Below are 27,044 nucleotides of genomic sequence, written 5' to 3'. Positions count from 1 at the left end.
AATGTTATTATATTATTATTATTATTATTATTATTCCATGTTCATATTACAATGTTTTGTTTTTCTTTTGTAGACTTGCTACCTATTATCTGCAAGTCTTCCTTATAACCCTGTACATCCTAGACACTTCAGTTCACAATTCCCTTTCTTCTTGCCGTTGTTATTTTCATATTTTATTCTATGCTGCTTGTCAATATCGAATCCCTGGCCATCTTGAGGAAGCATGTATACCCAGGGTTTGAGCCCTCCTGTACTACACTCACAGCTCTGTTCTACACTAGGAGTGACAATATCAGATGCCATCTTTCACTAGCTTCTATGCCTAGAAGTGGGACACATGGCCACCTACCATACTGTGAGTGCAATACTGCCAACAACTGTCCCATTAATTTTTATTTTCTGGTGTCCATGTCTTCAGGAAAATAAACAGAGTCCAGGTCAGCCTTGTATGAACCGGATGAAACACAGATTCAGACAAACTGTACCAATCACACCAACTATACCAGTCACACAAAGGCCAAGCAGAAGGGCCACACCAATTGACAAATCAGACAAACTGAACCACCCATCAAACCAAACGTAACATAAACTGAGCCCAACTCAAATGATTGTACACATTTCTGTATCTCCGAAAACGTGGGGCATAGACCCAGACACTTCTAAGGATTCAATGTCCCTGGTCCATTCAATATCTTCCTTGAAGACCTGCTGTAGTGTCTTACATGTTGATGCCACTTCCAAGATTTTCCTATGAACTGGAGGCCATGTTTACAATTTTGAGGCATATGCTCAACACTCATTCTTCCTTGTCTGAGCCATTAAAATCATTTTCATGTGGAACTAGTACACTTTAACTGTTCTTTTGATTTTCTTTGGAGTAAGACATTGACTTCGGTGCCACAACACAATTATTGGTTTCCTCTGAATGCTTTAAGACCATTAATTTAAAGTTCACATCACAACTGTAATGCCTCCCCTTCAATATCTGACACTGTAGAACGTCTTTTTCCAAGATGGTCATACACTATGGAAACCACATATGGTCACAAGTGATTTATACCAGTCCAAGCACACTTATCTGACTTCGAAAACAAGGAGGATGTCATGAAATAGCCACATTACCCACACTAAAAATATTAGCCACAGCATACTACAAATAACATAAAAACATTGACTCCAGTGTGCCAAGATGGCCACTGGTTTTTCAGATGTTCTGATCTGAAGAACCTAATCTTATATTTGGGTTAATAGCATATTTATTCATTGGCAAAAAAGTCACTTTATTAAAAATGCTCTGTGAGAAGGCATATTGTTATGACATAGAATATGTGTCTGACCAAAGATTTAATCTTTTCAATTAATGTACTGTGAAAATGCTGAAAAACTGAAGCTTGCTTGTGTGACTATTTCTTTTGGAGGAAAAAATGGGCAGTGCCACTGATATTTAAATAGCACATCAAAACTAACATTTACAAAGTATAATATCATAATTCTGATCTCAGATTTTGACAGTCATGTTTCTTGATCTCAAAAACTCCAGATTTTCAACTGGGGACTTTGGCATTTTGTATCTGCATCATACTGCTAAGTTGAACTATACTGCTGAAAGATCTAAGAAAACTTCTTCTCCTCCTTATTCTGAAAACAAATAAAACATTGAAAAAAATAACTGGAGAAACTTGGTTCCCAAGATTAACGTCAAAAATGCTCTCGTTTGGCATGCAACTTCATTTGGGTACATTATTACAATTAACTTCTTCTAACTGCTTCTTTTCCCTGAACTGCCTCATATATTCAGCATGACTATTACCAGCAGACATCTTATCAGCGCGTGACATCATATGCTGGCAGCTTGCATACTGAATTGTGACATGATGCCTGGGTGCTGCAATCTGACCATATATGGGTGGGGCTTCTATGAGCACACTGCCAATGTAGTTAGTTAGTTAGTTATTGGAGAGGGTGGGTTTCCCCATGCACTGAGACCTGTATTGGTCCATTGTGCTTCCCTCTATGATTTCTACCAGTCTCTATATCCTACCGGTACTGGTGCTTACCATCAGTCCCGCCCAGCCAGCGAGACCGGCTCTACTAGCTGAGAGGTATCTATAATGCTTCCCCCATCTACCAGAGGTATTAGAGACTGCTGTTGGGCGGGAAACGTCTGTTAATTTGGCTCAGTGACCTCCTTTGGAGATATGAGGTTCTTTTATGTGCCGTAAAGCTACGACACGGGACCCACGGCTTAAAGTCCCTCCCGGAGGACTTGTTCCCTGAATTTTTCTGCCCTTAAAAATTCGACGACCTCCGCCAGGTATTTGAACCCGCGTAGTATGAATCATGAAGTGGGAACGTTACCTCTAGACTACGGAGGCCACTCACTGCCAATGTAACAAGGTCAACAATAGAACTTCGGTTACTTAGTAGCAAAGGTCTCGATAATCACGACAACAGAGAAATCAACCGTTAGACTTGGTGTCTCCTATTCGGTATGCCAGAACCTACCTCAGGGACAGAAATGACCAACAGAATACGTCACAAGAAGTCATAAATGAAGTCTTTACTTTATGTGATGTAGTTACAGTAACCTGAGCATTATCATTGTTCATAGTTATGAAGTGTTATAACTAACTGTAGTTTCACCTGGTGAATATCCAACAAATCAAATCATCTAATACAGAACCCATTAATCACTTGTCGTGTTACCTGGATACATTTCAGTACTGCGTCACCCACTAAATGAAGGAACTGAATTAGTTGTGTGTGTTACAAACAAATGGTCATTGCTCCTAATCCGTAAGTGAGGGACCAAAATGGACTGCATTTCTGAGAAGCTCACATTTATTAATGTATGTCACTTGCAATAAGTCCAATCCATCTTTTACAGTTTAGCCATCGCAGATGGCTGAAAGTCTGTAAAATTAGGAAAATTATTACATGTTTTGGGTAATTGTTTAAACAATGTACAATTTTATTTTGGGAATAAAATAAACATCAGTTTTGAACAGATCAGTCTTTATTCTTTCATTTACATATAACTTTTAATATAAAATAAGCCACAGGTCTCGAGTTATCAGCGGTTATGTAAGAGGTTGCACAAGTGTTACACTGAGTGTTACATTACACTTTCTGTTATTAATGGTTTCATTCAATTTGCATCCTTGTATAATAATGTGTTCAATGTTAAAAAACAATTACTGAAACCAAAAAACCACATCAAACTCAGTGGCAAAAAGAAATGCTGAATCATGTACTCACACACCACCTAACTCACGTTGCTTCTTGCTACACAGAAACTTCGGTCTGATTTTTTAATTGCCAAACCTAACAGAAGCCAGTGACTCCTTTTAAGGATACTAGTGTCCCATCATTTTACTGTCCAGACCAAGGAATACCATGAAAAAGGATATGTCATCTAACTAGACATTAGTATCTTGTCTGAACCTTGATGTGAAAGAAATGAGTTTTAACTACTTCCTTGAAAACAAAATGTGTACTAATTCGTTATTCAGTTTATTATTTTTGCTCATTCTTTTAAGACACCGTGCAATGGTCACATTCTGTACGGAATCAGGAGAAAAAGATATATAAGTGAACGCTCATGTTATTATTTTACATATTCATAGGTAAGCAAAATATTTAATAACACAATGACACAGGGAAGATTACCAGCTCTCCCACCATGGTTCAGAGTCCACATCAAGCTGTATATTCCCTCTGTTGACCATCACCTGCATGATCACTTTATCAGTGATAAACCCTGCGCCTCCCCCACCCCCAGTCATATGTGTACTGTACACATTTGCTTAAATGGGCAGAGGCCAGAAAGTCAACATGTACCATATCTAAAGGAACTTAACAAATAACAAGCATGGCTACATTCCTTAGAAGCATAAGGTTTGATGTATCTTCCTTCTCAGATGACCTATGATTCTTCATCTTCCTCAATCTCATCATCGGAATCCTTTCCAGTACTATCAATACCTGACTCCATCCTCATAAAGGTGGTTTCCATTACAGCATGGAATGGACATACACCATATTCTGGCCAGCTAATGAACTTGTGGAACACTGTCAGTATTTCCTGTGGAGTCAGATCACCAAACTGTGTGAAGATAGTCATCCCATCCACAATAAACCGAGAACCGCAGCCAGGAATCCATTTCCTGTCCAAAGAATATATTCTGTTTATAAAAGACGAAGTAGAGTGAGTACAGGGATGTCAAACGATTTATATTTTTTAACTGTGGCAAATTCTAATCTTGCCAGAAATGTGACTCCAAACTTGAAACCAAATTGTAAACTTCTCACTTCATAAAGTTCCTTTCCATGTTACAACACAGAATACAAGTATTGTACAGGCAAGCGACATTTATCCACTTACACATTTACTAGTTCTCTCCACTAATGAATGTGAACTGAATTTTGTATACTGAAGTCCTATTAAAATAAACAATAAATCAATGACAACTGTCTTCACCTTCATCCTGTTCATCCCATAATGTTATGAGCACTTGCAGTATAGTGTCCTTGGCGTGCTTGTATCAATACAATGTACATGTGTCAGATTTAGAAACATATGAGTATATAGACTTTAAAGGATTCTGATGATGGTGTATGCTGTACAGAACTATAAGGTTTATTTTGGGCTCTATCCATCATCTGGTATACAGTATAAGACAAACAACCACAACGTTTCAGACACTGGATGTGTCTCCATCCTCAGGTGGATGGGGCAAAACAGACCTACTCAGTTGGGCCCGTTAGAAAGAGCTAGTCTCAATCACTGGACAAACCCTGGTCAGTAGAGAACAGCCTATAAACACATGACAACAGGTTCCATCATTAGGAGATAAGAATAAAATCACAATAAAAGACAAGCTAAAACTATTGTGCCAAGCATGCACATGTCAAAAATGTGATAAAACCGTGGTATGGATTAAGTTTCAGGAATTAAGTTAAAAACTAAGGTAAAAAATATAGAGGATGTATAGTTAATTATGCAGATAAAGAATCATGCCACCAGGGAGACTTCTCGAAATAAGATTAAACTCCAGAGCAAAACTAGCACATGTAGTGGAAGACACTGATTTTCATAAAAAACTTATATACCAGACGATGGATAGAGTCCAAAATAAACCTTATAGCTCTGTATATGAGTATATCTTTGAAATTAACATCTAAACATGTTCAAACTTGATGGGTATACACTTCAAATTATCATAAACATTATGAAATCCAAGCCTGGCCTCTCTGCTGCCTTTATATACCACCTGTAGAAATTTTAGAATATGCAAAATCTTTGACTGGGGATATATTACACTAAAAATCATCTTATCTTAGTCACCACATGAACTGTAAAAATGGCATCTGTAAGTACTCCCAGATCATCTTCATAAACACATGGCAAGAGTTAACACATAATTAATTTGGTTTCTCTTGATTTCCAACTTCAAGAAAACTGAAAAAATGTCAAAACAGGGGATTTAGCTGGACACTAAATACAGTGAAACAGTGGTAGATTGATTACAGCTTATAATGAAGACTTCACTATACCAACAAAAATCACTGGAACCATCAGTTTCTTAATATTGTCCACGTGGAGAACAATGGCATAGAATGTGGACTTTTTCCAGCCCATTTGTCATAACAAGTAATTCCTAACTAGCTGCAACTTTTGCACCAACTATTCTTGCAGTTCTACTTCTGAGTTATTTATGGCTAGCAGCCATCAAAATAACAGATCAACTACTGATCAGATTTTCTGCATTCATCAGATACTAGAGAAAAAATGGGAGTACAATGAGACAGTATATCAGCTATTCATAGAGGTCAAGAAAATCTATGATTCATTTATGAGGGAAGTGTTGTACAATATTTGCATTGAGTTTGAGGTATCCATGAAACTAGTTACGCAGATTAAAATGTTTAAACAAAACCTATAGTAAAGTCCGTATAGGTAAATATTTGTCTGATAATTTTCCTATCCAGAATGGTCTAAAACAAGAAGATGCTTTATTGCCACTGCTTTTGAACTTTGCTTTAGAATATGCCATTACAAATGTCCAGGAAAACCAGGTAGGACTGACTGAAATTATGTGGGACACATCATCTGCTGGTCTATGCTAATGATGTGAATCTACTGGGAGATAACACAGATACCATTAAGGAAAACACAGACGCTTTAACTGATGCTAGTAAGGAGGTTGGTCTGGAAGTAAACACAGAGAAAAACAAGTACATGCTGCTGTCTCATCACCAGAATGCAAGGAAAAATCATGTCATAAACATAGCTTACTGATGCTTTGAAAATGTGGCACAGTTCAAATATTTGTAAACGACAGTAACAAATCAAAATTTGATTCAGAAGGATATTATTAGGAGACTAAATTAAGGTAATGCTTGCTACAATTCAGTCCAGAACCTTTTGTCTTCTCACCTGCTGTCTAAAAACATAGAAGTCAGAATACACAAAACTCTAATTTTGCCCACTGTTTTTCTGTATGGGCGTGAATCTTGGTAAGGAGGAACACAACCTGAGCGTGTCTGACAACAGGGTGCTAGTAATACTTGGACCGAAGAGAAATGAAATGACAGGAGAAGGATAAAACTGCATAATGAGGAGCTTCGTAACTTTTACTCTTCGACAAGTATAGTTAGAATGACCAAGTCAAGGAGTATGAGATGGACTGAGCAAGCAGCACGAATAGGACAAAGAGGAATGCATATAGGACATTGGTGGGAAAGCCAAAAAGAAAGAGACCACTGGGAAGACCAAGATGCATGTGGATGGATAATATTAAAATGGACCTTAGAGAAATAGGATAAGGTGGTATGGACTGGGCTGATCTGGCTCAGGATAGGGGCCAGTGGAGGGCTGCTGTGAACATTGTAATGAACCTTCAGATTCCATGAAATGCTCAGAAGTTCTTGAGTAGCTGCTCAACTGGCACCTTCTCAAGAAGGGCTCAGCTCCATGAAGTCATTCAGGCAGCTAGTTAGTAGTCTCTAAAAGGTCTGTTAACTCACCCTTCTATCGTATCCTTGTATAGAAGAAAGTTATTGAAGATTCTGTGAGCAGCTTATCTAGGTGGGGTAACACATACAACACAAAGATGCAGGTGCATGCTTAAGGTTTTGTCACATAAAACATCTGTGTTTCAGGTGGTACTGACTGTGAAATCATAACTATGGCAACAAAATAGAAGACCTTGGACTTTAATGCAAAACTCAAAATAATGCATGTGTCATGTTGGCAGCTCATTAAAATGTGAAACGGAAGATGGTATGAATTAACTTCTTCAGTACTGTTTATGACACTGAAGGACAAAGAGAAATATAGTACGAGGGTGAGTAAAATGAAAACCGTAAAAAAATTTTTAAATTTAATTTACTGAATGGAAGCGGTACACAACTATATAATTTTTCTACATAGTCTCCATTTCATTCGATATAGGACATCCAATTTTTTCAAAGTGTATGGATTCTTCTAGAAAAAAATTCTTGTGGTTGTCTGCACAACCACTCGTGCACCACCTGCTGTACCTCTTCATCAGAATGGAACTTCTTTCCTCCCATTGACTCTTTGAGTGGCCCTAACATGTGGTAATCACTTGAGGCTAGGTCTGGTGAGTATGGCAGATCTGGAAGACACTCAAAGTGCAAGTCTTGGATTGTTGCAATTGTTGCACCGGCAGTATTGGGCCGAGCATTGTCATGTTGCAAAAGGACACCTCTAGTCAAAAGTCCATGTCACTTTGATCTGACTGCAGGTCGAAGATGATTCTTCAAGAGATCTGAATATGAGGCACTGGTGATAGTGTTCCCCCGAGGCTTGTAGTGCTCCAAGAGTACGCCTCGTTCGTCCCATAAGAGAGTCAGCATAATCTTCCTGGTGGATGGCTGTGTCCGGAAATTCTTGGGTTTTGGTGCTGAGGAATGACGCCATTCCTTGCTCGTTCTCTTTGTTTCTGGTTGGTGGTAGTACACCCAAGTTTCATCACCAGTACCGATTCTTGAAAGGAAGCCATCACCTTTTGCTTCAAGGTGCCACAGAAGTTCTTCACAGGCGTCAACACATTGTTGTTTCAATTCTGGAGTAAGCTGCCATGGCACCCACCATGCAGACTCTTTGTGAAACTGAGGCACATCATGAATGACATGGTGTGCTGATCCATGACTCATGTTAAGAATTTCGGCTATTTCATCCACTGATACTTAGCGATTCTCCATCACTAGGGCTTCAACTGCTGCAATAGATTCAGGGGTCACAACTCTGTGCGCCTGACCCAGGTGAGGAGCATCTGCCACAGACGTCACACCATTTCTGAATTTCCTACTCCCCTCGTACACTTGCTGCTGTGACAAGCATGCATCACCATACTGAACCTTCATCCGTTGATGAACTTCAATTGGCTTCACACCTACACTGATCAAAAAACGAATTACAGAACGTTCTTCTTCTTTCGTGCATGTATGTAGGGGAGCAGCCGTCTTCAAACTGGCACTGTGATAGCATTCTGTTTGTCTGCATTATACTGCCAACCTATAGGATATTTTTTATAGCACTGGTAACATGTCTGCCACCTTAGAGGACAATGGCACGATATTTCAAATTTTTATCTCAGTTTTACAGTTTTCATTTGACTCACCTATGTATATATGAAACCTAAGAAAACTACTCTACCATACTTTCTTTCATTTGTGAGTGCATACTGCTGAAATTTGTTTCATAATCTGTTTGTGACTGTGTCAAATATAATGAGAGGAGATTTGTCCACCTACCTCACAAAGAGCTCAATTTTCATTATGAATGTGTTGTCATCTGATAGAAAAACTAAACAGTTATTGATTCATGTACTGTTTACATGCCACTATCATACCACATAAGGGCTGCACCATAGCTCAAGTGGTTAGTCACTGGCTTCCCACCACGGCAGTCTGGGTTCGATCCCGGGTCTTGTCAAGTGGGATTTGTGGTGGACAAAGTGGCTCTGGGGCAGGTTTTCTCCAAGTACTTCGGTTTCCCCTGCCAATCTTCATTCCACCAATTGCTCCACGATCACTCTCACCTACCATCTGGGGCTGGTACATTAGGTCAGAAGTGGCTGCAGTACAAAGGACTTAGGCCCACGCCACTAGCAATAAAAAAAATCAACCACATTCCACACCATCCAGCCTAGCTCTGGAGTACACCCAGACTCCTATCAAACAGGTACTAGAGGATCTTTCCCCAGGGGCATGGTGGCTGAGGTGCGAAGCTGACCACATTCCTTCAACAAGCGTCAAGGTCAAGACTGGTGGAGCTATACCTCCACTCCCGAAGTCCATATGTATTCATAGTGTGGTGTTTAATTAATTTAGCACAGGAACAACTTTATCTTTACCTTACAGTACAGTTACACATAACAGCTAGTTCACAACTCTCACTCAAATATATGTCAAAAAGTTGTGTGTAGTCCAATCATGGTGTTTAGAACAACCCATAACATAATGTATGCATGCATCAGTGTGATTTAACCTATTTTGTGTGGTACATCTGTCACTCAAGTTCAATACATGTTGATGCCTTTGTTCTCACATGAATGCATGCACAAAGAATTATGGGCTGAATGTGGGTGGCACTTGTGAGTAGAATATGGGAGAACTGAGCTTGCAGGCACACAGTATATAGTTGGTGACTCCTAATTAACAGCTGACTGCAAGCAGAAGAAGTTATGATAGTTTAATAGAGTCTTTAAATCTTCAGTTCAGATAATGCTAATGATGACAAGAATGTTGAAATATTCTCATTATCATCATATTCCCATGATAATCATTCCAATGAAGAATAAATAGTGCTATGTAAAAAAAGTAAAGTAAAGCTATCCCTGTAACAGGCCATGAAGGCTCATAGGGTTGTGAGATGTTGAGGGTCCCACATTATCTAGACAATCGGTTCAAAGATGGCGGTAAGGTTGTCAGCCTTACGCACCAGCCGCGCTTTACTTCCCAGGAAAATTATTTAATAAATTTCTGGTACTCATTTCTGTTAGAGGCTGAGTCGACCCCAGGGCTTATAGTGCGACCAGAAGGATTAGGTCAATTGAAAAAAATCCAATGACCTCATCGGGACTTGAACCCGCAACCTTCTGGCTTGTAGCATTGTGCCTCAACCAACTACGCTACCTCCTGCATTATTATTTAATCCTTGGTGCCATACTGTATCATAAACAATCTGAAGATTGAGGATGGATTCATTGTTATGTATTTCAATGATTTTTGGATAATATGATTATCCATTATGAGCATTTTTAGGCATTTTATTAACTCTCATAATATAAAGGTTCCACTGTATTCTGCAATGAAAGGGTTAAATAACTCTATGGAAATGTCTTCAGTTAATATCTGTGCATCAGCAAGACATGAGCAGCTATCTAAAAAAAAAAATGCAACAGTTGATCCTCTCTTACTTTCCATAGCAGTGTACCAGGTTCAACATACATAAGAAATATGCATGCATGCTCTCCTGCGTATGTATCTGTAACAACAACAACAACAACAACAACAACAACAATGATAATAATATATATCAGGATTCATCAATAATATTAAAGCCAATTTAATACAATAGTCACTTACTCTAGCTGAGGTATGACTCTGTTCTTTCGACTTATCAAATTATGTCGAACAAAAAACCACAAGGGTTGAAGCTGGTCTGCTGAAACAACTGTTTGGAAGAAATTTTTCCGTGGAACTATTTTCACAAGGTACATAGTCCCTGGATCAATATTATGCACCTAAAATGAAAAGAAATATATAAAGTAAAATGTCCTGACACCAAAAATTGGACATTCTGCTCCTTGTTTCAAGCATTTTCAGCAATTTAAAATGGCATGTCAATTCTGTTACTCTGTGAGTAACTGCAAGAACACTATTGTGTAGAAATGTTGTCTCCTCTAGTACACATTGTCATGTGTTACTGACTAAATACAGGGTTTGGATTGGTAACTGGATTTACTGAACATTTTTTAACTCGTGACTACAAGTATTATAACACTGCTGTCAGTCTGTACACTTAACAAATCACTAATGCACATTCAAAGTCTTCTCAGTCTGTAGTGTCTTCATGTGCTTCTTGCTTAGTAGCAGCTCCCAACAATTGAGATCCATCTACTTCCTTGCTCATGTTCTTGCCAGCTGGCACCCCTCAGATGCAACTATACTAACCACCAACTGCCAAATACAAAGACTAATTCTCAGCTCTGACCTCAGACTTAAGACTAGATCACTGACCAACTGACTGACTGCTAAATTATTGCTAGCCAAGTCAGATGGTCAGCTTCAAGCCAGTACCTTCTGAATGAAAGTCCAATTCACCACAGTTGAGCTAATTTCTTAAAATCTTCATAAAAATTTGTGAATTATTCAGTGATAATTGTATAACATGCACATTAGACCAACATGACTAACACAAATCCATGGGCTGCAATATAATGACATCTTCAACTGACAGTGCTGAAATATGTGAACTTCACCCACTTCAAGGTACCTCCCTAGAATTTCCTAGGGAAGCCAAGTAAAGCCAGAAGAAGCTTATTGTTTCAGTTTCTATGATTCATACTCAGTACTTGTATATGCTCACCTTTGCCACTTTAGACCACCTTTTGGTACCACGTTTCATTTCCCAAGGTAAAAATCCAGTACGTGGAAGCTTTTCGAGTAAACACCACTCAAATATCAATTGGAAAAGTACACTAGTTGATCTATAGAAGAAGTAGCCATCTCCAGGTTGACAGGTCAAACACTGGAATACAATTCACAGCAAAAGTAAATTACTGAAAATGTGAACATTTAATACTGAACAGCTTCATTTTAGAAGCTGGGATAGCACAGTCGGCATAGCAACTGGCTACAGGCTGGATGACTGAGGGGTCAGAGTTTAAGCCCCTGTAAGGTCAAGAAATTTCCCTTCTGCATGTTGTCCAAATAAGTTTTGGGGGCCAACCAGCCTCCCATCCAATGGGTACCAGGGGCTCTTCCCCAATGGGGTAAAGTGACCAGGGCACAAAGCTCACCACTTGCTTCCAACTAGTGCTGAGGTCAAGAAAATGTGGATCTATATATCTACTCCCCCCATGTCTTCATGGCGTAGTTCTTAACTGATTAAGCAGCACAGGGACAACTTTATTTTTTTACCTTTTACACTTTCATTTTACAAGCCTGCATATCATACTAAATTTTTAGGTGCTAGTAAAATGATGAAAAAAAATATGACTGCATCCATCACGCAAAAATTGAAGTTCTTTGCACTGTATAATCCCCAATACAAAATTCAGATATAGTTTTCAAAGAGAGAGACAGAGCGAGAGTGTGTGTAACAGCAGTTACAACAGTTGATCAACAGTTCTAATAACAACATGAAGGGGAAAATAAAACCTTGATCATGAATAACCTCATATACCGAAATGCTCCAGTGTTTCAATTAAAATTTTCAACAGATCCACAGTGGTTCAGATAACAAGATAACATAACCAGAAGCTGACTACTTGTGTCTTGTAGTATTATAAATCGTCTTGCATAGACTGTATGGAAAGTTATTGAAATGGAACACTCAATGCCGCCATGTACAAGTATCACCTATGTGATCATTTGGCATCCTCTGGATTTAACAGACTCTAAAACAATCATTCCAAGTTAAAGGGTTAAGAAACTCTACATCTTGCCCACAAAGTGTACTTATGAGTTTTGATTCCCCCAATTTACAACAACAGTTTCCCTGAACAGCATTAACAAGTTTAGCATTGTAACAGAGAAACAGTATGCTATCAGTGAGGTAGGAATGTATTTTTAATTTAATTTAGATAACTGTCAACTCTATCACTGCCAGTCCAAAGCTTAGTTTAGAGGAGGAGGGGGAGGAGAACACCTTACTGAAAACATTGCAAACTCAACTGACTTGGCTGTCAGCACTCATAAGGTCCCTTGCCCAGGCTTATGGGTGAAGTCTCCAACAGTTACTGACGCATGAATTAGTGTGCAACATGTGCAATACTGTATGGTGGTAAGATAAAGCGACCCCTTCTCTGGGGTTAAAAATATGGAGGCTGGGTCAGAAACCTAGAGGTGGCAGCCCCGATCACTAACCTACCCAGAGGTGCACTGGTCCTGCACAATGGGGAACTTATTTTGACCAAACTGCTTCAAAGGTTTACTAATGCACTTCCTGATAGCCATGACAAAATACCAACTCATCAAACATCAGTGTAATGAAGGTACAGTGAAACTTCATTATAACAACAAAAATTATTAGAACCATCACTTTCATAACATGACACATACAGCAAACCATCACACAAAGTGAGGTCGTTTTCCTGCACCTTCATCATAGTCAGCAACTTATAACTAAGTCACCATCATTTTCCTGTAAATTTTTGCATTTAAACTTCTGAAGTTATTTATGGCTAGTACTGTCAAGTTCCTGTTAACCAAACTTTTGCATTTAAGAACCCCATAGCAGCTTATCCCCACCAAGTTTCAACCACTGAGAAATGCACCTTGTGATGACCATGAATTTCATCAGTCCAATACCTTGTTTCATTGTGTATTGCGTTCTTCAGCTTGTTTATAGATGGGTCATGCTGTATCTTCCCCTTCCTGTCATATAGGTTTCCCCTTACCCTGATCTCCCAGTGACTTTGGATGACGAATTCGTAGGATACTTCTTGTCCCTCATCAAAGGCGTTTTGATTTCTGATGACACCTGTAATGACTTCCTTGTTTCCAAAACATTTCACACTAACACAACTGCAAAATGTAATGACTTCAAATGTCACATGTAAACTTATCATAATACTTCTGCCTTTTGGGCAAAGGAGGGTGTAAGTACATACTGGTGAAATTTCCTTTCTGACATTTGTGACTGTGTGATGAGCATAATGAGATGAAAGTGGCACTACTAGTATAACATCGTAAGTACAGGAACTATGATGTTACTTATCTGATCCTTGTATGAGGGTAAGTCAATAAGTAGGTTACAAATGGATATAGAAGTTAAACAAATAAGAGTACTGACTTGAAAAATGCTTTTATTTCTCAACATAATCTCCCTGTACACTGAGGCACTTGTCCCATCATTTCACAAGCCTCTGAAAACCAGCAGCATAAAATTCTTTTGGCTGCTGTCGGAACCAGTCAGTGACTTCCCTTTATACAGCTTCATTGTCAGGAGAAAGTTCAACCAAAAGATGATGTTTAAGAGGGCCGAACAAATGGAAGTCACTTGGAGCAAGGTCGGAGCTACACGGAGGATGCTCGAGGACTTTCCACTAGAAATTTTGCAGCGTCTCATTTATCTTGTTGGCAGCATGGGGACGCGCGTTGTCATGCAAGAGCAACACGCCTTTGGTGAGGAGTCCTGGTCGCTTCCGTTGAATGGCCTTACGAAGTTTCCTGAGGATGTTACAGTAGGAGTCAGCATTTACGGTTTGTCCTCAAGGCTGGAATGTGGTGAGCAGTATGCCTTCATGATCCCACAAGACTGTGAGCATCACTTTCCTGGAGGATGGTGTCACATTTGGCAGGTGACGCAGGATGTTTCCACTGCATTGACGCACTCTTTGTCTCGGGCTGGTAATGGTGAACCCAAGACTCATCACCTGTAACAATTCGGGCTAGCATATCCTGTCCTTCATTGTGGTAGCGACTGAGATGCTGTAATGCCAGACCCATCCTTTCCACTTTGTCTTGTGGGATGAGCATGCACGGCACCCATCGTGCACAGACTTTGTAAAAACCTAACCTGTCATGCATTATGAGGTAGGCCATACCATGTGAACAACCAACAGCATAGTGTCTATAGTGTCTATAATTACCCTTCTGTCTGCTCGGATTAAGTCTTCAACCCGTTGCACATTCGCCTCTGTGGCAATCTCCGTTGGCCAGCCAAAACAGTGTTCGTCTTCGATACGTGTCTGCCCTTCAGAAAACTTCTGCACCCAATTGTAAACAGCTTGGCATGACAGGCACTTCTCACCATAGATGGGAAGCATTTCTTTATGAATATTCTTCGATTCCATACCTTTTGCCCACAAAAATCACCCAACTGAGCATTGCTCAAGGATTGTACACTCACTCAGAGGCACCGCCATCTTGCAACTACTGTTTTGCTTTTGTAAACATCAACTGTCTCGTGTCGAATGTGATCAATTGCCACCAGACTACTACTGCCATCTAGTGGCGATAGCCTCAAGTACCTCATTGAAACATGTAGTACCCCACATCAATTTGTAACTTACTTATTGACTTACCTACATATGTTATATTTTAGCATCCTGTTGCACTGATTTAAGTCCATGATTTATTTTATCCGTCTTCTAGTGCATACATTCACACACATACATACACATACACACATACACACACATACCCAGCAGGTCCAGCAGTATAACACACGCAGTCACAGGAGCGAGACGCAACATAGAGCACAATACACGATAGTGAAAGAGTGCTCCAACAGACGATGATAGACGTGACTCGCGTAATGAAACACGACGTAAGAATGAAATATGCTGTATAATTTTAATATTTTAACACTTAACATTTATCAGTATATATGATAAATATATATTTTAGTTATTTTAGTATGTATAGACAAGGCATGCAATGAACTAGTTTGTCGTGGATTGGATCAGCACCTGAAGATGGCACATTTGTGCCGAAACATGTAGTGAGAGTGAGAAGAGGGGATAGATGAATGTATGCACTAGAAGACGGATAAAATTAATCATGGACTTACCTACATATATTAGTGTGTGTGGTAACTTACTTAAGTTAGAAAATTAAACAGGTATGGGTTCATGTATAATTCATATGCCTTTACCATAATATGCATTCTACAGTTAAGCCGTTAGTTCTAATGGCTGCCTCACAACCATCTTCTACATACAAAATGTCAAGAAGTTGCATGCATTCCAGCTGTGGCACTAAAAATAATTCATAACATAATGCATGTACATAAAGTATTAGTGAGATTTAAACTGCACTGTGTTGGCCTGTTACACCAGTTTGATACGAATCCATGTGTTTATTCTCACGACCATTTCTTATGTACATAACGTCAAAGGTTAACATGCATTCAAGTAGTGGCATTTACAGCAGCCCATAACATGTACATCAACTATTAGCTAGATTTAAACTGCATCCTGTATCAGTCTGTTATGCCAGTTTGAGTCAGCTACTTTATTCTCACATGTATGCACTTGAAGCAACATGTGAGTGAGCAGCAAAGGCTTTTTGCACGTACAGCAAGGCATCCAATTGGGAGTTGGCTGTGAGTAAAAAAAGTTATTTAAGTTTAAGAAAATCAGTTTGGATAGTTCTAAGAATAATGAAAATGCTTAAATATTCTTTATTCTTTCATATAAACCATGATAACCACTCCAAGGAACAAGAAATACTGCCTCACCTAGATTATTAACACTACAATATTGTCACATATCCAGGTAATGTGACAAGTAATTAATGGATTCCAGATTGGATGAGTCGATTTATTAGATATTCACCAGGCAGAGCTACAGTTAGATGTAACACAGTCTTACTGTAACTATAACACCTTGCAACCATGAACAATAACACCACATAAACTCAAGACTTCACTTCTGACTATGACCTCGTCTTCTTCTGTGTTCTTAGGTAGGTTCTGGTCGAAACATATGGAGATCACCTCCTTTAACAGTAGAGTTACAGCGCTCTTCATTGTTACTGTTCTTCAGAGGTTTGTTGCCATATGAATGGAAATGTTTCTGCACGCATTGCCTAGGAATTAACGTGACTCTGCATGCAATGCATAGTCTCTCCAGTCATAGTCATTGCTGTGGAAACGTATTCCAACGATTCGCCGTCCAGCAGTGGCACCCATGTTTTCACAGGAATATGCTTAACAAAGCCCTGCCCTCTAGATAGGCAGATTGCAGCTTTCAGGAGTCATGTCACAATATTGTACTGCATGTAATTGCACATTTGGGGGCCGACTTCTCCTTACATATTTCAGCCATTTTTGGATATTACAAGCATTTGTTTGAACAAGCTGTTCTTTTTATTTTATAAACTTTTGTAATATCAAAGTTTCACTGTGTGACAGACAAACTATAAATCACTGTCATAAATTCAAGAATTCAAGGTTATCGAATAAAGTGGCCACAATGCCTAGGAAGAATTGAGCAAAAACATAATTCCTAAACTACTCTCAGACTACAAACCAAGAGGCAAAAGACATTAAGGATGACCAACTGAAAGATGGAGAACAATTCTGAATTTAATAGTTATATTTTTTCACGCTGAAGACAGAACAGACCTTCAGAAGAGCCTAGACCATGCTTAGATGATAAAAAAATACTTACAAAATAATGAGCTGGGGTCATAACAAAATAAAACTCTGGCCTGCCAAGTGCCATAACTCCATGCTGAAAAACATGGCTCTGAATTATGTACTTGATGAATGACAGGGAAGGTAACACACCAACAATTTTCATTACAGGATCTGCAATGAATGCACAAATAAAAGCAATTAAAGCATTATAAATATCAATAGGAGCAATAAAATGTTATCAAAATGTGCATACTGTGAAACAGTTTCACATTGTTTAGATGCATTTATGCTACAGACTGGATCACTGACAAAATGTCAACTACCAATACATTAATTCTGACAAGTACCACAACTTGAACCCTTGAAAGCAATACTGCAGTAACCAATCGGTGGCACTACGCTGGTAAGCACATATCTCATGAGACCTTCCTACTAGTTGTGCAATCAGCTGGCTGCTCCTATTGGGAGGCAAATTATTATACTAATATTATATTGTTGCCTGTGGTTCTGTATGGGTGTGAAACTTGGTGTCTGACATTAAGGGAGGAACATAGACTGAGGGTAGACTTGAAAGGATTCTGACGATGGTGTATACACTACTTCTTTTGGTTTATTTTGGACTTCACCCATCGTCTGGTATGCGAAAGACAAAAAACCACGACGTTTCGGAGACTGGATCTGTCTCCGTCTTCAGGTGGATAGGGAAGGATAAACCTACTCAGTTGGGCCCCTTAGAAAGAGCTAGTCTCAATCACTGGATTAACCCCTGTATGTAGAAAAACAACCTATGAACAACCGACAACCGGTTCCATCAGTGGGAGAAAAGGATTTTATCCAGTGATTGAGACTAGCTCTTTCTAAGGGGCCCAACTGAGTAGGTTTATCCTTCCCTATCCACCTGAAGACGGAGACAGATCCAGTCTCCGAAACGTCGTGGTTTTTTGTCTTTCGCATACCAGACGATGGGTGAAGTCCAAAATAAACCAAAAGAAATAGACTGAGGGTGCTTGAGAACAGGGTGTTGAGGAGAATATTTGAACCAAAGAGAGATGAAGTGACAGGAGGTTCGAGAAAACTGCATAATTAGGAGCTTCATAACTTGTACTCTTCTCCAAGTATAATTAGAATGATCAAGTCAAGGAGGATGAGGTGGGCAAGGCATGTAGCATGAATGAGGGAGACAACAAATGCATACAGGATATTGGTAGGAAAGCCAGAAGGAAGGAGACCACTGGGAAGACCAAGGAGTAAGTGGGTGGACAATATTAAAATGGATCTTAGAGACAGGATGGGATGGTATTGATTGGATTGATCTGGTTCAGGATAGGGACCAGTGGAGGGTTCTTGTGAACATAGTAAGGAACCTTCGGGTTCCATAAAATGCTGGGAAATTCTTGAGTAACTGCAGAATTGGTGGCTCCTCCAGAAGGGCTCAGCTCCATGAGAAAGTAAATATTATATTGTAGCATTCTGCTGCACTTCATTTAGTATCGGATGGTTTCATAGTCTCACGTGCAGCACATCTTTGTATAAATCTTACTAAAAGTTATACTTATTTTAAACTTGTTAAAAGTTAAAATCTGTATGTGTAAAACTTTTAGTAAGATGTGCTTCACATGAGACTGTGGAACTATTTGATACTAAATAATTATACATTTGAGGGCCTCAGTTAATTCAATTTTATTAATAGTATACACACAAATATTTTTGCATATAAGGAAACTGTTACATGTCCATTATCTATGCCTTTTTTTCAAGCACTGTCTACATTTTATATGAGTCAATGAATGGAAAGTATTCAATTTCTTCTTTCTTTCCACAATCTTTCCTTTTTGATTTCTTGCCAGCTCTTTCCGTCCTTCTTGATGTCTTCTAGTACCTCACTGAACAATCTTGTTCTGGGTTATCTAATATATATTTCTCCTTTAAATTTTAATTCTAATTCTCCCCTCAGCATCCTTGTTCTGTTTTTTTTTAATGGCCAAACCACCGTACAAGTAATTGCTTCTCTTCTAACACTATTAAATTCGGAACACCAATTTCATCTCTAAAAATGCCATTTTTAATTCTTCCCCTTCTTCTTCATCCCTCACTAAGTCTAAAAAATTTCATATCCATTGCAGAAATTTTGCTTCAGTTTCTCTTGGTAAGGGTCCATGCTTTGGAACTTTAATTAGTATAGATTTAAGACATATTTATAAATTGTAGTCATGATTTTTTTGGGATCTCTCTGTTCCATAACACTCATCATTATTATATAGAATTCCAATTATTTTGTATTCTTCTATTGATCTTTCCATTGATTTACCTTTCTGGGTTTATTTTGCTTCACAAATAAACATATTTGCCCACCATTTTAATCAAGGCATCATCAACTTTTATTATGATAATTGTGCCTAGGTTCCCTGAAAATCTCATAGCTACAATCTTGTACATATTCATTTTATGTCCACAGTCCCATACAGCCAGCCACTTCTCAGTTTATGCAGTTATGTTTTTGAAAATGGGAAGGCAAATCCAACAGTTTTCCCATAAGAAATAAAGGGAAATGTAGCTGTTAGAGAAAACACTGTCTCAGTACTCATTTGAACAACTTTTCCTTCATTGTTTTCCATTTTAAACTGTGCTTGTAGCATTTTTCTCATACGTTACCAATAACAATAAATACATCAAAAAGCCTACCTCAAATAATAAAATTCTTCTGCTGGTGGTAATGGAGCAGTGGGGGTTACTAGCAAAGGGGTCAATCTGGGTCCGATGACCCAGTGGGTGATGACAATGAGAAGCAAGAGGTGAAGATGCCTCCTCAATTAATGGCATCTCTTTGGCTTTCCACGTGTCTCAGCTAATGGATTAAGGTTCAAGTGGTGTAATGCTTTCTTTTACCTTTCAAATCACACAATTCTGAAGAAAAGGTGAAACTCAAAAAATGTTCTTCATATGTCAACCACATAATTAAAAAAAATGTGTAAATAAAATTGGACACATGTTTATATGAACTGTTTTGATCACAAAGACCTAGGAAATCATCTCCTGCAGTTATGCCCTAAAGTCGTGAAACATCCTGTATATAGACACATATGAGCAAGGCACAGACACATAATATCTTACATAAATAATCTTGCATAATATTGCATCACATTACCCACCATCCTTCCACTCTGATTTGGGTACTCCACGAAAGAGGCTGCGGACCCGTGAACCACCATCCTGATTATCTTGGAAAGCCAGTTTTGGCAATGTAAACAAGTCCTTATTTACAATTTCAATTTTTTCTGTGAATTCAGTTTTCAAATCCTGTAATAAAAGAACACATTCGAGTATATAAGCAATTACAAGAGTTTTGTTTCTGGGTTAGAGAATTCCAAAATCCTCTTAAACCTTTCAAAAGACAGCATTTAAACCTTTGGCATACTACCTGATGGCCTGGATTCCTAGATACCTTTAAATATCAGAAATGCAGTGTTTCAGAAAATATGTTTATTTATTGCATTATTATTAAAAATTAATTTATCTGCAGTCACAGTTTTGAAACAGTCAGTCATACACACATTTAGGTTACAACTCTTTCATAATATTATTCATTATTTCTCTTCAATGTGATTTTATACTTAACTCTGAAAAGAACCACATACTATTGATGATAACTGAAAGTTGTGACAAATAACATGCATATTTATGCACACTTTTTCAAATGTAACACAACACACGACCCCCAAACGACCCTTGACTGACTACTGAACAGCTGCCTTCAGCTTCTTATGGCAGAACAGTGAGATGACAAATTTCTTCACATTTTGCAGTTTTTCCACTTTTCAAACAATGACACTGATCATGCAGATTGGTTTGTGGGAACATCCCACATTATCACGCATTTCTGCAGCGCTCGCTCTTCACATCGCTTTTCGCCATCACGCGCGCTAACCAACCACATTGCTTCAAACGTTCATATTTATACTGGGATCGCTCCTGGCCCGCATCTACGTCATAACGCGCGCTGGCCAATCAATTCTTCCTCCTCACTTTCGAGTTTGGCTCCGCCCCACCGACCGGCGTATAAAAGGGAGCGACTCCAGAACCGAGTTATGCAGTTCCATTCAGTTCAAATCATTTCATCGTCAGCCTACGAGCTAGCCGCATCAAGCAACTTCAGCCAGCAGGCTTCGTCGCCAGCGCTCGGTCCTCGGAGGCATCGGCAGGCTGCGCCGGGCACGGCTGCCTCGGCCCTCCAGCGCTCTCACACCCGACTCACTGGGGCACAGCGCCTGGACTCGCCGGTGGTCGTGTTACGGTCCGACCCACTGGGCCTTTGGCGTAGCCACTGCCTCATGGCTCCTACAACCGCGCTCGACTAGCCTTTCACCACCGGCAGCAACCTCCAACTCACGCTGCCGCACGGCAACCAAGCAACCTCCAGCCACGGCCTAGCCTTTCCACTAGCCTTTCACCGCAGCAAGCCTTTCTCCTTACCGGCGCGCGCCGCGCTACCTCACCGGTCAATCATCTCAGCAACCACGGTCCTTTTCAGGGCCAACAAATTGTTCCGAAGAAGTGGGTTGTCATAGGAGTAATGACAAAGACTACACACTCACGTTAAAGAGTGCCCCACAGGTTCTTGCCAGAACTTCTTGTTCACCATGCAAACTCCTGCACTAAAAGCACTACATATCAATAGGTCCCAAAGCAAAGTCACTTCACACTTTATGAGAAACATTTAGTAATGTAACTTTGTGTGATACAAGATCTGAGGTTCCCACAGTGGTAGGTATAACGAGCTGCACACTTGCTGCCTATTTCATGCTGGTTTCTTGCTTAGCTTCAATCCTAACGATGACAGTGGCATGTTCCTCTGAGACAGATGTTGACTTTCAATGGTGTTATATCCCAGAAGACAGAACTCTTGTGTGATATAGTTTGAAAAATGAATAAACAAAGAAACCCATGTCACAATCTTCACAGCAGTAAACTGATCTAGAGATTTTACCCTTATCATAACACAAGACATTTTCATGACTGACCCTTGGCAGGCCAGTGGTGTGAATGTTTGAAATCAAGTCAATTCATGATATGCTTGTTATTATGACCAGCCACAACTTGGTGCTGAAGGACTTGGGTTGATATCCTGTGGGGCATGAATCAGACCTCCAACAAGCTGTTCCTGAAACACTTTACAGCCAAATTTGACTTTGCTTGAGATATAATTATAAAGATCTTCAGGGCAGTTAATATAAGTGGAAAAAGACATTATTCAACCATTTATGTTTTCTGGGATATACTGTAGCTAACTATTATCATACAATTCACACTCACAAAATGCATGTTCTTATTATAACTTTCATTACAGAATTCTAATGCATTTCCTTTTTCATCCACACATGNTTTTTTTTTTTGGGGGGGGGGGGGTTGTTAAAAGGTATTAGTAACTCCTCTACCATGGACAACACATCACACATTACTCAGATGCTTAACCCTTAGGCGAAGAACTGCATTTAAAGTGAACCTTACTGGGTGGACGGAGGATATTTAAATTTTCTTACCAGAAATGCACAACTTTTATAAATTCACTGTAAAAGCAAAGAAAATTGGAATTTCAAAGCGATAAATTATCGTCATATTCAGAAAAGAAAGTAGTTTTAGATTTTATAAACAGCACGGCGATATTTCAACGTTTTTGTCCGAAGATCAGTTATTTTTTTAAAAACGGCGTAAAAATTTAGAAATACAGAATTTAAAACCGGAAAAGAACACTGTGCTCTGTATAGAACATAACTTCAATCAAAATAATCAAAATCAATCTCAATCAAAGGCTTTATTTAGGTCACAAAAAATGCCTCCAACTGGTATTTTATTATTCAAGGCCTTTAACATTTCACTAATTAAATTATATGAAGCGAGTTCTGTGGATGAATCACATCTGAAACCATATTGATGATTGGATAATATATTGTTATCCTTTATGTGCTGGAGCAATCTTACAAATATAACCTTTTCAATAACTTTTGAAAAGGATGTAAGTAACGATATAGGTCTATAATTCAACATATTCGTTTTATCACCATTTATACATAATGGTATTATTTCAGAGTATTTCAAACGATTGGGGAAAACACCCGTTGAAAGTATTCTGTTACAGATATAAGTTAAAGGAGAAATAACAGCAGGTGCGCTAGTTTTTAGAATACTGACCGAAATTTCGTCATACCCTTTAGAATTTTGGGGTTTTAATGACTTAATTATGTTTTCAATTTCTTTAGCAGATGTAGGTTTAAGTTTAATTTCAGGGAAAGGAGTCGGAAAAGCCTGAGATATATAACTCCAATGTTTATCAATATCAAACTCTATAAAATGATCACTCTTAGCATTATTGCTGTTAATTTTATCTACTATAGTCAGAAAGTAGTTATTTAAAGAATCAGCAATTAATTGCTGACTATCAGTTAGCTTTCCTTCAACATTGTAGACGTATTTGGTCCAATCCTTGTGGGAAATGTAATAATACTTTTCAAATTGTAAGAACTTAAAATATCTTCTAGTTTAACTTTCCTAAGGCAATTTTCCATATAATTCACATTTATGTCACCACAAATTATGACTTTTGCCTTCTTTTTGTACAATTTATGTAAGATTGATTCTAATTTTCCCAAAAATATTTCATAATTACTGTAGGGCAATCTATATACAGTTAAAATATATATTTTAAAACTATTAGTATTTACAAAAACAGCACAGGCCTCAATATTCTTATCACTACAATAGTTATCAATATTAACAGTTTCAGTTTTTAAACTATTATGCACATATATACATAATCCACCTTTCTTAAAGTGCTTTCTGCTGTAATATGCTCCAAGGGTATAACTGTCCAGACTGAGGTGAACTATCTCATCACTTTCAAGATGGTGCTCCGTGAAACAGAGTACATGCGGTGTTTGCTCTTTCAAGTGACATAATATCTCAGTGCATTTGTTTCTTAAACCCCGCATATTTTGGTGGAAAATTTTTATGACATTATTTTTATTGGACTCTCCTTTATATTTAATTAGATTAAGACTTACATTAGATTTAGACTTATTATTATTATTATTATTATTATTAGAGCATATTTTAGTCCTACTATCTAAGGAATCTGAGTAGGCATTTAAATGTTCCATAAAAAATAATTATTTCTAGTTATTGGTAATTTCCTATTGCGATTAACACTGCGCTGAGTTGAAGTCAGTGTCGAAGAGGACTTGCCAATTCATGGAACGACCAATTGAGTTTACCTTATCGTACCATTCCAGGATTACAGGCTTAACCTTAACTCTTTCCAACAATAAAAATATCTGGGAGACTAACTGATTAGAAAATATTTCCTTGCCTATTGTATTTAAATGTGAGCCGTATTTGGTGTATAACAATCTATTGTTGATTGGTTCACTCATAAATACATGACTAAAGATTTTGGTCAATTTACTCAACTTATTGTTAAAGAGATTGATTGTGTCATTTAACTGTGAGCTGTGAACTAAAACAAACTAACATCAATGTCATAAATGACAAACTAAAATATTGCACTGAAACATGATTAAAGTTACACTATATGAAGCTCCTAGACATCAGGTTTGCATAAGAAATTCAAAGCTACAGTCAGAACAAATAACACATGCATATATTCTGTATAAAGTGGATCTGGTCTGATGCACCAAAATGGAGGACTCCTGATCATGTTGCATGTGTAAAGTTCAGTTTCCTTTGTTCACTGTTTTGATAGTTACACAATGCAATAAAAACAAAGATTCTAGATAGCAGGGTCTTGTGAACACCAGTAATGAACCTTCAGGTCTCATAAAAAGCAGTGAATGTCTTGACTACTATGGTAACTATTAAGTTTTTAAGCATTCTGGTCTATAAGTTACTTATATTTTTACCTTCAATTGTTGAGAAAATGCTAATGAAGATTCAGAGAGCCACAGTCTTTGAACACCTGCAGCAAGCAGTTCCCTAGATATAAATCCAAGGCCTGGATTTACTTCAAACACTGGAGCTCCTCCCTTCACAACATCCAGTGCAATCACATCAACTAGTTTTTCTGAAATGAAATACACTAGAAGTTATAACATCCTGTCTGAGTAAGAACAAACTGGAATTTTTATTAGCTCATTTCATACATCATAGGAAAACTTAGGGCTGCAGTATCACAAAGTATATTATTTACAAACACATGTACTGACTTTTGAACAATACTTAAAATTCAGAGATATGTACAGATGGTCATAATATTATAAAATTGTTCTGCAAAATGTTTAATGTAAAGAAAATTAAGTAATTCAAATTAAACCGAAACAAACGTAATATAGATCACAGATGTTCTTCATTCTATGCTAGTATCACGGGTTAACAATGAAACATGAGCAGCTGTCCTGATGTAGGACGTAGGAGAGGGGATAAGAGAGCAGCAAACAGCTCATAACCACATCTTAAACTCAAGTCTGGGGGGTGATCTATTAGCAGGTATGGTATTAGTGCATCACAATATTATAATGGAAGTGGTACTCTTAAGTCTTAAAGAGTTGTAGCTGGATTGTTAACAATTATAGGCATCTGTGCTGTGATGTAATTTGTTCAGATATGAGGTCACATCCTGAAAGTTCATCTTAACTGCTGTGAAAACTTCAAATTTCATGAAGCACAGACAGTTGACACCCTTGATGGTGACTCCAAATACAACCAGTGTCTAAGAACTGGTATAACTCTAGAGAAATCTCACATAACACCCTGTAAAACAGCAGAATAAACCTGAGATATTTGGAACCCCTAACCCTTTAGTAACATTTGCACCTACACTTACTGGCAACATCTCGATCTACAGTATACAGAGCATCTGGATTACTTCTTTTGCGTTTCAGAAGCTTCTGGGGTAAACAATACAAAACGGACTTGAGATAATCTTTAGAATTCAAGTACTCCAGAACATCTTTCGAAAACTTCTCCTTAGAACCCTCTAATTTATGATTCACACTTGATGTACTTTTCTTCGTGCCAGAATACGCATCTCTTGCGACTGCAGTCTGCCTAATATCAGTCTGTATACCCACTTTAGTAGCGGAAGTCCTGTTTGGTACAATCGCCTCATGCATTACAGAACTGATTCTAATGTTAACACTTAAGGGTACTTCTAAATATTGAAATAAAACTTTCGTTACGCAATAAGTGTTACGCATGCTGGACGAAACTTTTCTAAATATTTTTATACACATTCCTTTAAAATGATTACGATACTGAAAAAATAAGTACGTGTCTTCCACGTTTCACACTGTTCAAATTCAGAACTCACAACTGTATTCAATTATTACTCGTCACACAAACTTCCGCTGTTCACGTGGTTTTCTCTGTCATCCTCGTTTACTAATAATGAGCATTGCTTACTGACAAGAAGTGCTTTTCGATAAGTCAAAAATGTCTATGTTGTAAATCTTCGCTGCTGATAGAATGCGCGTATATCATAAATTTCTTCCATGATACTTGTGGTTTTGTCTCTATTGTTTTTATTCTATTGGTATGCTCTTATATAACTCTGTTTTATCGTTTTAATGTTTCACGTTTCAGCTCGTGCTTTAAAAAATTGAGTTCGTAATATTGTTCCCAAATACATCAACTCCATCACAGTGACGATCTTGTGCACTATCATTAAGAACGCGATACGGTTATGCCTCTG

The 27,044-nt window shown here is 38.3% G+C and overlaps 1 protein-coding gene across 2 annotated transcripts; it reads right to left on the bottom strand.

The window, feature by feature from the left end:
- Positions 1 to 3,004: 3,004 nt before the first annotated feature.
- LOC111866297 (dimethyladenosine transferase 2, mitochondrial) lies at positions 3,005 to 27,044 on the bottom strand. Of its 2 annotated transcripts, none has more exons than XM_023855110.2 (7): positions 26,178 to 27,044; positions 25,258 to 25,418; positions 20,497 to 20,644; positions 17,379 to 17,518; positions 11,624 to 11,785; positions 10,621 to 10,778; positions 3,005 to 4,184 (listed from the first exon to the last, which is right to left on the bottom strand). In XM_023855110.2, the coding sequence occupies exons 1-7, from the start codon at positions 26,584 to 26,586 to the stop codon at positions 3,926 to 3,928; spliced, it is 1,437 nt and encodes a 478-aa protein (XP_023710878.1). In that variant the 5' UTR covers positions 26,587 to 27,044; the 3' UTR covers positions 3,005 to 3,925. The 2 variants fall into 2 exon arrangements, with proteins under 2 accessions (XP_023710878.1, XP_023710879.1); XM_023855111.2 differs by having other exon boundaries at positions 3,005 to 4,166.

This window comes from Cryptotermes secundus, unplaced genomic scaffold (assembly GCF_002891405.2).
Source record: "Cryptotermes secundus unplaced genomic scaffold, Csec_1.0 scaffold1413, whole genome shotgun sequence".
Classification (NCBI taxonomy): Eukaryota; Metazoa; Arthropoda; class Insecta; order Blattodea; family Kalotermitidae; genus Cryptotermes; species Cryptotermes secundus.
This window is presented reverse-complemented; position numbering and strand designations above follow the sequence as displayed.